Here is a 13194-nt window from a genome sequence, read left to right on the forward strand (position 1 = left end):
CCTGGCATAGCCAGGTGGTTAGGATGCTCAACTACCAAGCTGAGGGTTGCGGGTTCGAATCTCCATCCCAACAATGTGTTATAATGTGTCGGTCAATCCCACTATTCGTTGGTAAAAGAGTATCCCAAGAGTTGTTGGTGGGTGGTGATGACTAGCTTCCCTGTCTCTAGTATTACAATATTTAATTAGGAACGACTAGTGCAGATAGCCCTCATGCTAGCTTTGCGCGAAATTCCAAATAAAGCTGACTTTCGGTCTAAAAAAATTGAAATTTGGAGCAGACTAAATACATAACCTACCTACTTGAAATCTTGGTTCGAAAGAATAAGATGGCCTCCCAACATTTCAAAGTGGTTGAGAAAACCACTAAGGGGCATTCTGAGCTGTCAGTTGGTTATTCACATGTCATATATTGAAGAAAGTATATATATAAGGGACCATTTCCAAAAATCACAAACATCTAATTTGAAACAGTGCTGCATTTAAAATACCATGTGACACACAAAAGTTGTTGTTTAATTGTTTTTTAATATTTACTTTCAAATTAAGAAATTGAGTAGTGTACCAAAATAAACACCTGCGCGCACATGTACAAAAATAGACAGCTGCACGTGTATGTACCAAAAATAAGTACATTTACACAAAGCACCTGCACACACGTATATATGAAAATAGACACCTGCGCGCGCATGTACCAAAATAGGCACCTGCACCCGCATGAGCCAAAATAGGCATTTGTGCACGCATTTACCAAATTATGCACGTGTAGTCCAGTTGAGGAGTATGGTCCACAATTGGTTCATGGGTATCGGCAGAGAAATATGGTCACTCTTACGCTCTTCAAACCCGTTTCCGACAGTACGAGTGTGAGAAATTTTCAAGTTATTGTCTTGGAAAAACTTGTCCAGCGAGGTGAAAATGCAGCATTTTAGAGTGACCATGGTGATAAAGAACCATCTGGTAGCTCTACCAAAGGAATGAACTCTTCTGGTAAAAAGACTCCCTACACCATTATGCCATCTACAGTAACTTGCACTATAGGAAAAACATAAGTGTTAAATAGAGTGAAGAATCTCTTGTAGAACAGTTTAAACGTGTATAGAACAGTGAAAACATGACTCGTCAGACTATCTCTCTTGCTTCTAGTCATTCTCGTCCATAGTTTGAATCTTAAACACTTCAAAGTCATGATTTTCTATTTGTAATTAAAATATGCAGTTTTTGGACTGGTTGTCTGGCTGCCCCTGGATAGTTTTACAGTTGGAGATACTCGAATCCCGAGTACTGCTGAAGTCGTGAGAAAAGTACTTGTTAATCATAACTTTCATCGAGAGATGGACAGACAGTCTATTTAGTAGCATGCATTTGTTCACGAGTATTTAAAAGATCAGGTGGTTCTAATTAATTGCGCTGTCATGAGATGACAGCCAATATAGTTACGTTAAGAAAGTCATTGGACTAGTATAACTCACGTCACTTCCGCTCGTGATTTGGTTTGTATGTTTTATTCATCAGATGGCAGAAGAACGACTTTCAGTGACAGCACAAGTAAAATACAGCATTTACTCCTTACATGACTCGTAATATATTTTACCGATCTCTTTAATATGCAGAACAGTAATAAACAAGCTCTTGAACCTAGATGACGTCAGAGCAATGACTTTATTCATCTTTTGGATGATGGCCAAATTTTGATTATTATCTTTGACATTCAAAATACCATTTCATAACGGTGATAATTTTTGCTGATGCTGTAACGAAGTTGTAATTGGAAGAGAGATTGCCCCTTAAATTTAATTATTTGAAGAGTTCTAAAGTTAAAATGTTTGACAAGTAACAGTGAGAAGTCGACGCCTAATGATTTTTTGTTTGTTTTGTTGAATTTCGCGAAAAGTTACTCGAGGGCTATCTGCTCTAGCCGTTCATGATTTTGAAGTGATAGACCAGAGAGAAGGCACTTAGTCAACATCACCCACCGCCAACTCTTCGGCTACTCCTTACCTTCGAATAGTGAGATTGACCGTCGCATTATAACGCCATGGCGGAAAGGGCGAAATTGTTCGGTGACGGGATTTGAACTCGAGACCCACAGATTTCGACTCGGATGCTCTAATCACCAAGCCATGCTAGGCCCTCGTCTGTTGAAGTCTAGAAAATACATTTTATTGCTATATTGAATGAATGGAACAGAGTATTAAAAGAACATGCTTTTCAAACAAACATGGGCGCAACCATCTATCTCAACTGCATCCCCCCCCATCAGTGGTGTAGCAAGGTTTCCACTCGGGGGGGGGGACTAACATTTTAAAGAGGGGTCAATAAGTTAAAAAGCTGAAAGTGATCAACATTTTAAATAAAATGCTCATTAAAACAAACCAATTCAAATGTAAGAGTATTTATAGAAGTTTTTTCTAAATGATACAAAACGAGTTTATTATATATAAAAGCGGAAAAAATAATATGTGATCCATATCCCAAGATTTTTTGGGAGGCCGGGTCTTCTTGGACCCCCCTTCGCTACGCCTTTGACCCCTCTCAAACCTCTTGGGGTCCTCTTGATAGTTAACATCATTGGTTAAGAGCCCCCCCCCCCCATATACTTTTTTTTCCACGGGTCGCATGAGATCAGTTGATGCACAAATATATTCAAAAACCTTTACTGTTAGAAGCTTTACAGTATGTTTAGAGAAGTGAGAACAGTAGGATCATACGGACAATATAGTTCAAAGTTCAAAAAATATTCTATTGGCATAATATAATGTTAGTGTAATTTCTTTGAATTGAATAGACTAACATATTCCTAGACAAAGTGTTAGCAAACCTCTCTGTAGCCAATCGAAAATGTATTCTAATATATTTGAAGCGTAAATATAACAACACGAATATAAATTAGCATCTTAAGTCTTTATCCTGATTTACTGCTAGCTTCTTTAGATCTGAGCAATGTGTTGAATATGAATTTATAAGGAAAAGCCTGTCAGGTAATAATTCTTAAAGTAACTTTAAGCTGCAGTTAAGAAGTGCAAAAAAAAAGATGATTTATTGGTCCATAAATCTAAGTGAACTAATTACAGGCCCTATAAACCCAGCAATGGTATATATATATTTTTGTCTCACTAAAGGTATTACTATTTGTTGTTTTTGTTGTTGGTTTCATGGGATTGTTTATGGCTTTTTCGAGACTACAATTTTGTGTTGTTTTATGTGTGTGTGTATATAATATATATATATATTACTGATAAACTTGGTATGTAAATTTAGGATTTCATTAATTGGCAAGTGGCACAGTGATATGTCTGCGGACTTACAACGCTAGAATCCGAGTTTCGATACCCGTGGTGGGCAGAGCACAGACAGCCTATTGTGTAGCTTGGCGCTTAATTGCTTAATTACAAACAAACAAACAAACGTTCCACGACAAAAAACAACAAAAATCATTGGAATGTTTGAAAAAAAAAAAGAAGATGAAATTAAAATTTAAAAAAATGGGAAAATTTCTAAAAACTATGACTTTTTATTCGAGTTTTTATTTGCTGTTCTACGACACGCTATAGTCAAAATAGATGCATCCACAGCTTTTTTTGATAATTTTGTGTCAACATACGTGTATAAAGTGTAGCTTTGCAATGTACACCTCTTTTTCTTGATACTATTTTGCGAATTTTCTGAGAGTATATGAAAGAAAGACGGGCCGAACTTTGGTTCAGACTGTTTGAAACTTTTTTTTAATGTACAAACTGACAGTCTGTATAAACTAGAGTGTCATGTCATGCCCCATTTCTGGTACATGGAACCAGATTTACTTTATGTTGCCAGACATCGAGTTGAATGTCATCCAGATCTGCTCTTTATTTAATTAAGGAAAGACCAGAAGTAGGAATACATTCACGTTGAACTTTTTGTTTTCTCGTAATAACACTAGATTAGTGACTTTCAATAGTGCTTCTATGCTAAAAATGAACAGTCATACTATTCATTTAATGATGCTCCTAAATGAAAGTTTACAGAAAAAGAAATAACTGAGGAGAAACTTTGTTAAATAAAAGCTTTATTAAAGATTTAAATTGTCGTAGTTATAAACAGTAACTCCGAGTTGCTCGTATTATCATAAGTTAATTGTATATCAGTTTCTCACATTTTACAGAAACGCGGCTCTATTATCCAATATCATATTTCACTGCATTTGTAAATATATAAGGACATTAGTATAGATACTGACAATATCATTACCATAGATGGTTGAGGATTATAAAACATTCAACATATATATGGTCCTTGTATGTTTCTTGTTTGTTGAAATATAATAATGTTTATGTTACAACCAAGTTACAAGTCTATTTATGACTGTAACTGAGTCATGGCATTGCCTAGTGGTTAGGGTAATCGACTAGCAACCTATGGGTCGCGGGTTCGAATCCTCGTCACACAAAACATGCACGCCCTTTCAGCCGTGGGTCGTTATAATGTAATGGTTAATCCCGTTATTCGTTGGTAAAAGAGTTCGAGAGTTGGCGGTGGGTGATGATGACTAGCTGCCTTCACTCTAGTCTATAACTTCAAAATTAGGAAGGGCTAGTGCAGATAACCCTTGAGTAGCTTTGCGCGAAAATCAAAACAAACAAAGAAACTTTATAGGCTTAAAAACGTAGATTGTTCTCTGACTTTGCGCTAGAAAAAACAATCAGTTTGTTTTCAATTTTTCGCACAAAACTACACAAAAGCTACCAGTGCGTGGACTGGTACACAGTTTTGAACTGATAGACTAGAGAGAGACGATAATTATCATCAACAGCACCAATCAAATAGTGGGTATTGATAATCATTTTTGTAGGCCGTCCCTGGCCACAATGTGCGGAGCGCGTTTTTGTGGCAATAGATGGGATTCACAGCTCGGTCCGCTGAACTTAATGTATGTATATTTTAATTGCTGTAAAATATTTTGAACTATTTATAGAAATATTTATAAGGCTAACCTTAGTCTTTCATATTTATCATAAATGATTTTGAAATGGTGAAATTGTATGTTATATTTTTCTAAGCACTAAGTTTTTTTTTTGTTGTTGTCATAAACTGAAATCGCCAAAGCTACTTTTTAATGTGGATAACTCGGTTTGTTTGTTTGTTTGTTTTTGAGCAAAGCCACATTGAGATATCTGCTGTATCCGTCGAGGGGAACCGAACCTTGGATTTTAGTGTTGTAAGTCCGTAAATTTACCATTGTCTCATTGGGGAGGGGTGGGGGTGGGACGGGTAAGTCGGCACTGGATATTTTTAATTATCTTCAGGATTTGACATCTAAGAAGTCTATAGGCTTTAAAAATAAGTTTGGTGTCATGTGATAGTTTTAGCTACGAGCGTTATTGGCATTATGATCTTTAAATATCTGATCTATTAGTAAAAATCTTAACCTTAACCAAGATAAGTTTTATATACTTTGACACTTGTTCTTGGTACTTACAGTGATTCTAAGTTTTTATTCTGTCTCTGAAGAACTATTTGTTTGTTTGTTTTGAATTTCGCACAAAGCTACACGAGGGCTATCTGCGCTAGCCGTCCCTAATTTAGCAGTGTAAGACTAGAGAGAAGGCAGCTAGTCATCACCACCCACCGCCAACTCTTGGGCTATTCTTTTACCAACGAATATTGAGATTGACCGTCACATTATAACGCCCTATGACTGAAAGGGCGAACATGTTTGGTGTGACGGGGATTCGAACCCGAGTCGAGCGCCCTAACCACCAGGCTATGCCGGGCCCTAAATATATGCAGATACCAGCAAGTTGAAATTTCAGGCCAGTGCTCATGAATCTGAGTTTGTTTTCAAAGTAAGACTGCGGCTTTCAAACTCAAAATAAAAACGATTTTTTTTTCATGCGAAATGCTTAGCTAAAATCAATAGTTATTCTATGTAGTTATAATTTTGGATAAGGAAAAAAAAACAATACCTCAAAAAACTTTTAAAAATTTCCAGTTCATGTTTTTAAAAATAATTTTTTTATCATCTATGGCTTGCTACCATAAGTGTGGAGATTTTCAAAAAGTCTTGCCTGGAGTAATGTCGAACGATTAAAAAAAATATATATTCACTTTTTCATAACATATTGATGAGAGGACAACGATAATGTTTAGTGTTGAATAATTAGTACACACCATTGTTTCTAGATGGCGCAGCCTGCAACATCATATGATATTTACCTTCATTTCTAATACCAGTACATTTTTTTACATATTCATTATTCTTGTTCCGAAGAGGCCTAATATATTCGTATCGTTTAGAAATTGAAGTGGAACAGTAACAAGAACATTACCTCGTACCTCTGCTACTATATAGTAACCATATGTTTGCAACAACCACCCATAGCATCAACATAATTGATGTATCGATCGATCGATGTATAGGCAGGCGTCTTCAGCGACGACTCAATAATTTTTTTTATTATTGACATATTTCTTACCACAACATAAATCAAACAATTATGCAATTATTTCGCTTTAATATGTATCATAAAAATGAACACTCTCAATATGTTCACAATGTGATACGTTTCTTGAAGTATCATAATGACCAGTAAAATTTAACTCAGTGATGTTTTTCCAGCTTTAACATAAGAAAATATATTTAAAAACTCATTGTTTATATATATCAGCAGCTTACGTTTCAAGGCTTTAACTTGTTTTGTCTTTAAAAGGACAAAACTATTCCATTCTTTACAATCACTCATTCATCCAAGTTAACACCTATCTGGAAAAACAAATATTTAAAGTTCAAGGAAAGTGTTAGTGAAGCCCACAAGCTCGTTCAAAGCAATCGTGGTTGTGACCTGACATATAATTTAATGTATTTTGTTTTTACTACAAAGCTATTAGGACTATCTGCTGCTGTCCCTAATTTTGAAGTACTGACGAGATGGAAGGAAGCCAGTCAGTAGTAGCACCCTACTACACTACTATACATGATAAGGGATTGACTATCACTCTTATAACCCACACACAATTTAAAGCGTTGAGAATGGTTTCTGATATCACACGATTCGAACACGACTCGAGTTCTACCACAGTGCCAATCCGCACCTGTAATTATATTTTATTATGATTTTTGACAAAGGACAAAATAAAAACAACTGTATTTTCTTATCGATAACGTTGTTTATAGTATTGTAATACCAAGTCTACATTTAACCATAAATCAAAATGAAGCTGATAAGGATGAATAACGTATTATACCGTTCCAAGATGTAGATTATGTACTGTTTTTCATTAAAATTAAATAATTTTTAGTTAAAAAGTTTTACAGAATTAGTAAAGTTTATATCGATTTCATTCTTAACACTAATTTAGTACATATTAAAGTACGTCTTCTGAAAAACACATGCACTTCGACAATTTGTGACTTGCCACAAAATCGAGGGATAATAATTTTTCTTAGCATATTGCAGTTTGGCACGTGGCTCCACAGCGCAAATAATAAAAGATAATGTACATTATATTGTATATACATAATGAGTCTTAGATAACAGAAAAAAAGAATCAGTAGCTTTGTAAACAGCTTACTGTAACGAGGTTTGTTTAGTTCTCACGGATGTGTAACGTTGCTACTGAAATTCATTAGGTAAAAAGAGTTCTATCACACAAAAATGAAACGTAATGTACTACACAAGGAATGAATATACACGTATACACTAGGTAGACTAATTAAACAGTAGTGTGTGAAAGTTGAAATTTGTAAGTATAATAAAGTAAACACAAACTTTAATGACTATTTTTTTATCCAAGTGACATAAGTTGCTAGTCACAAGAAATTAGTTCCAAAGTCTTATCAACCGTTCGTGAAATGTTTATTTTATGCTTTTTATATTTTTTTTGCGTGTGTTATTTTGTTTGCTTAAGAGCAAAGCTGCATAACTGAGATCGAATCCCGAATTTCAGCGTTATAACCCTCAAACTTACAGATGAATTACCGAGTTTCTTTCTTTCTTCTTTTTTTTATGTTATGTATAATAAGATATCTAGCGGTAGTATTTATAATAATGCACAAAAAGACAAAAACTATTTCTATTAAATGCTTGGCCTCATATGAAGGAGAATTTTAGAAAGATTTAATTTTTTCCAGACTATGTTAATATTACAGCATTTTAGAAGTGGTTGAAGTTAGCAACAACAAAATTTAAATGAAAACTAACAATAATTTTCAGACGTTATTCACTTGTTCCTCATGTTTTCTTAACGGATAGTTGTTTGCTGTACGAGCTCACTTTGCCCAAGGGAAACAAACCCCCTGTAGGGTAAAAGATTTAATCATCCAATTTTATATCATGCTGAAGTATTAAGGTGTTAAATTCATGTGCTGCTTTCCTCCTTATTAATGAAAAATCTATAACATGAGACAAATTTAAACATTTTAAGTCTTTTCACGTTTTTACTATACGTCCTAGTCTTTAAAAGTTTTAAAGAAATCTATCACGAAGGTGTATTTTAAAGAACAAGTTAAAGTCAAGTGCTTTCGTTTGCATACTTTCGATTGTGTGATTACTAATTACGTAGTTATTAACATAGCATGAGGCTCCAGATACAACTTGATATAAAGAGATTTGGTCAAACCATTGTCACATTCATCAGAGCCACTGTTAACCAGAAATTTGAAAATTTCAAAGAGGTGAAACCAAAACATTTTTAACTTGATTTAATAAAGATTTTACTGACATGTTTTACATGATGGAATAAATCACAAATGCTCTAAATATTTTACAAAAAACAAGCAAACATAAAGCAAATAAAGTATTTTACAACACAAAATTCAGCTCCCAGAGGAGTAAGAATCGCAATCGTTGTGTGCGGTTTATTAAAAACATCCAACTCAATAAATATGAAGTCGCCACTAGCACTGCATTTTATATCAGAATCAGTTTGAAATTTTTATTCACTGAAGTGATAAACAGCGCTGTAGATCCACAGCTTAATCAGAGTGATTGGATTTTGCAACAGAAGGTCCATGTTCTCTAAAGACGTTCGTATTTAGTCGTAATGAAATGTTTTTTTTAACTTACTTAAAGACAAAACTTATCACTGTATTGATCTGTTACTTTTCATTTAAAACTTTCAGTCATAGGAAAAAAAAAGAAATATTTTAATTAGTCCAAAAAATTACATATGTTCAAGACACAATTAAATAACCATTTGATCGAAATGTCACGAAGGTATTTATACGAATAAAGTGTCCAAGAAAATAATAATCATTTCTGGGCATCATGCTCTGAGAATACAAGTACTTCTAGCGTAATGGAGTCATATTTACAAGTCCTGATGAATAAAGAGGGCCTGTCGTACAACCGTTTGTAAACCTCATTTACCTGAGTATGTTAAAAAATATTGTGAGTTACATTGAAGTCTAGACTCAACAAAGATGGATGTTTTCGTTAAACGGGTTAATTATACCTCATGGTATCTCTACATCTGAACTGTCTATTGTTTATGGACTTTTGATGGTTATTTTCGAGGGGACACTGACAAGCGGTAGGAGGCGTTGAACTTGCTTGGATGTCTCCCCAGTCAAATCATATTGAATTTTCTGGAAGAAAAAAAAAGGAGAACAAAAGAATTAAAAAACAAGGTATTGCATCGTACGTGAGCAGTAGATATTAGTATCTAAACACCCGAATAATTGCTGCCGAATTTTGGGCATAAGCAAATTTACAAGCTGTGTAGATTGAGTTTCTCTTAAAATTTGAAAATCTCTAAAGTGCAAGATCTCTGTTTCCGATCTTAGTCACGCCCCTGGTAATATAAGAGAGTGTTAACACCTTTCACAGGTGAAATACACTACACTTTCGTTACTTCAAGAAGTACTTTCAAACATGCAAGACAGCGGTAACGTTTTTATTAACGGACAAAATAAACTTTCCTTTCTGTGCTGTGTCTTTTCAAATACAAACAGTAATTGTGTGGGATCTCCCGGCACTATGGTCTATTAAGTTTATTGTAGGAGGTGGAGGGGGAAAAGGGAGTGCTGGTTAGTCAGAATCGCCAGGTACAGGGATGATAGGAAAGTCAATAAAAAATTTTTCAAAATTATTCTATTACAGGTAGGAACGGTGGTTGTTTGGTTAAATACACCACAAATACGTAAATTTGGTCATTTTTAAACTATATAATACTATTTTCGACAGAGAGAAAGAATATTTTTAGAGCAAAACAAAAGTGAGTATATAATATATAGTCTTGTGAACCTGTTCTTGCCTCGTGCAGGGTTGTAAGTTAATTAGATATTCCTGTTTGTTTATAAACAAACATATGCTCACATAATTAAATATATACGAAAGAGGCGTGGTTTATAACGCAGCTCCGCCCATTACATTGTCTTAATTATCTAATAATTCGGTTAATTTCATAACATAGCAAAAAACAAAACAAAGTACTATCATGGAAGAAGACGATTTTGTTATTCTGTTATCTAAACACAAAAACTTTACCTCATGTATGTAATATTCATCTTATGAAATTAGTTCTACCCGAGCTAAGAGTGCAGCGTTTAAAAACAAGGGACCATGCTTTAACAGTAGAAAGAGGAAAAATTAATCCTTACCGAACGGTGGTTTGATCACATTCTGACTATGGATAGTGCTTAAAACTAATGGTCAGTCAGTCCAGTCAGCGGTACAAGTTGTGGCCAGATTGGATATTGTTGTCTTATGAAACTTTCCAACTAAGAAACTGGGGGGAGTTTCTTAAACTTCACATCTTTTGTTAGGTTAAAGTTATTGCTAAGGCTCGAATATTCGTGGTGCCATCTGGAAAATGACGACGACTAGACACAAGCCTTTTAACACTCGGATATTTATTATACACATGATATTATGCACATTTTCACATAATAAAAAAGTGTTCTTAGGAATGAAAGCTACGTAGAGTTTTTTTTTTTTTGTAAATCATACTGCTGTATGTCTCTTCATGTGAAGTGACAGGTGGTCCGACCTAGAAAAAGCACGTTCACATAGACGACATTGGAAAGGTCTGTCACCAGTGTGTTTCCGGTAGTGTCTGGTCAGTTCGTCCGATCGGGCAAACTTCCAACCACATCCCTTCCACGTGCACTGGTAGGGTTTCTCACCGGTATGAGTCCGGAGATGAGCCTTCAGATGTGAACTCTTAGTGTAAATTTTACTACAACCTGGATGAGAGCATGTATGAACTGTCATTTTCTTGCGGCCTGTGCTTCTTCGTCCTCGCCGTGGTTTGGTTGGAGGAATTCCGCAAACCGAAGGACTGTACGAGGAGGCTCCGTTCACCAGAAGATCGCCCAAGTGCGGCGAAGATGGTGGCGTAACCATTCGGAGGTGAGGAGGACCGTGGTGAAGAGCACTAGAGGCAGTTTGGGAAGGCCAGCCGTGAGTCCTGGGAATTCTCCCTGACGGTCCTTGCTGAGGCGCTGTCTCCATGATGCAGTTCGTGTGAGTGAACTGATGCCCTCCTGAGTTTTCCGGAGAGGCAGGAGGCGACATTTGAGAAGGGACACTGGGGACTGATCCTGGTGGGCAGTATCCCCAAGGGCGGGAATAGGGTGCCGTCAGATTTCGGTCTGAAGGTTTACTTACTGGTACGGAATGTTGGGGTTTAGAGTCTAGATATGATATCGGCGCATAATGTCCCGTGTACTCATTGTAATAGAAGTTCACCATTTCTGGCCCCCCTTGTGTCCTCACCATACACTGGGCATAGTTCGGCTTTGGTTTAGGTGGAGCCGGAAATCCATAGGAATTGGCGAAACTGGCGTAAGTGTCATTATTCAAACAATTTGGGATAATAAATTCTTCTTCTAATTGATGATTAGGAAGTTGTGAAGGCGCTGTGACGGGGGGATACGATGGCGCTGTTATTTCCTCGTGGCGGCTGTCTGCATGCAAACTCGGTGCTCCGGAAACTGGCACAGAAGCTAATTGATTCACGGAGCGTGGATCGGTAGCTCCGTTTCCCATATCGCCCAAAAGGACGCTTTCAATGTCCTGCCACATCTAAATGAACAAACAAGAATGAAAGTTAATTGTAGCAACTGAAATAGGTCTTTTTTTGTTGTTGTTGAAAGACCTATCGACATAAAAATCAGATATTTAAACATCAAAGAAGAACACGTTTGTTTTGAAAAAACAAGAACATCATTGTCGTTCGAACCTAAAGAGATATCGTCAGCACGAGTTCTTTAACAATCTCAAATGTTGAAACTGTTAAATAGAGTTAAACGAGGCAAAATTAATAAAATTTAACAAGGAGGTGCAGTCACTAATTCTTCTCAAATTCGAGGTTTAAAGCGGGAAGGTTTCACCTATCACAACATTACACATTGGTATTTCCAAACATATCAAATTTGTAAATTATGCTAAATATTTTCTTTTCTATAAAATTCGATTTTAAGATAGTTTAGAGAAATCTGATAGTTCCTCATAGTTCTGACAAAGCAATTCCAATAATTACCAGGCAGCATACGATTATTACTACATTAATAGCAGCTGTTTCAATCAATGTATGCAGACTTAGTTATGAAAAGTACGATATATATGTTATAAATTTAAGCTGTTGCCTCGGAAATAATACTTACATCATGAAAATCCGCCATCTCAGAGGCCATGGAATAGGTAGTTATTTTTCGAGGGCAGACGAACCGAGGCTAAAACCGCCGTGCCGTTAGACATAGGTTGGACGGTTCGTTCAGCTAAACTTAGTGGAATGCAGACTGCGCGAAGACTCACCTGTAAGCGATCTCTCGGTATTCTACGTAACACTGCTACACCAATTTTCATTGGACGCGCGAAACCACTACGTAATACTTAAAGCCGGTTCTCTACAATAAGCCACCTACTTATCCGACCCATCATTGGTAGACACGAATAAGTGAAGGGAAAAAAAAGGGGAATCTGCTATAGTTCTTACCCCCCCTCCCCGGTTACAGGCGGATGCGCTTCGTGGCGGGTTGAAGCCAGAAGCCAAGTCTATGAATGTAGTTTAACTATCCTATATCGTGAACCAAATATGTCTTCATGTTTGTTTGAAGTTAAGCACAAAGCTACACAATGGGCTATCTGTGCTCTGCCCACCACGGGTATGGAAACCCGGTTTCTAGCTTGGTAAGTCCGTAGACATACCGCTGTGCCACTGGGGGACATGTCTTGATGATAAGTGCAGTTGCCTTTGGACAATACTAAACGA

At 36.3% G+C, this 13194-nt stretch overlaps 1 protein-coding gene across 1 annotated transcript; it reads right to left on the bottom strand.

The window, feature by feature from the left end:
• Positions 1–10922: 10922 nt before the first annotated feature.
• On the bottom strand, positions 10923–12684 carry LOC106458168 (Krueppel-like factor 4). Its single transcript, XM_013917636.2, has 2 exons — positions 12587–12684; positions 10923–12005 (listed from the first exon to the last, which is right to left on the bottom strand). The coding sequence occupies exons 1-2, from the start codon at positions 12614–12616 to the stop codon at positions 10923–10925; spliced, it is 1113 nt and encodes a 370-aa protein (XP_013773090.2). The 5' UTR covers positions 12617–12684.
• Between the last annotated feature and the right edge of the window lie 510 nt (positions 12685–13194).

The sequence above is a fragment of the Limulus polyphemus genome, unplaced genomic scaffold (genome assembly GCF_000517525.1).
Source record: "Limulus polyphemus unplaced genomic scaffold, Limulus_polyphemus-2.1.2 Scaffold424, whole genome shotgun sequence".
In the NCBI taxonomy this organism is placed as follows: domain Eukaryota; kingdom Metazoa; phylum Arthropoda; class Merostomata; order Xiphosura; family Limulidae; genus Limulus; species Limulus polyphemus.

What these genes read in the sequence shown, in the direction of transcription:
- LOC106458168 (XM_013917636.2), bottom strand. Translation starts at nt 12,616, where the DNA reads ATGGCCTCTGAGATGGCGGATTTTCATGAT. An exon ending in AGATGGCGGATTTTCATGAT is followed by an intron (nt 12,006 to 12,586) that starts GTAAGTATTATT and finishes TTGTTCATTTAG; the next exon opens with ATGTGGCAGGACATTGAAAG.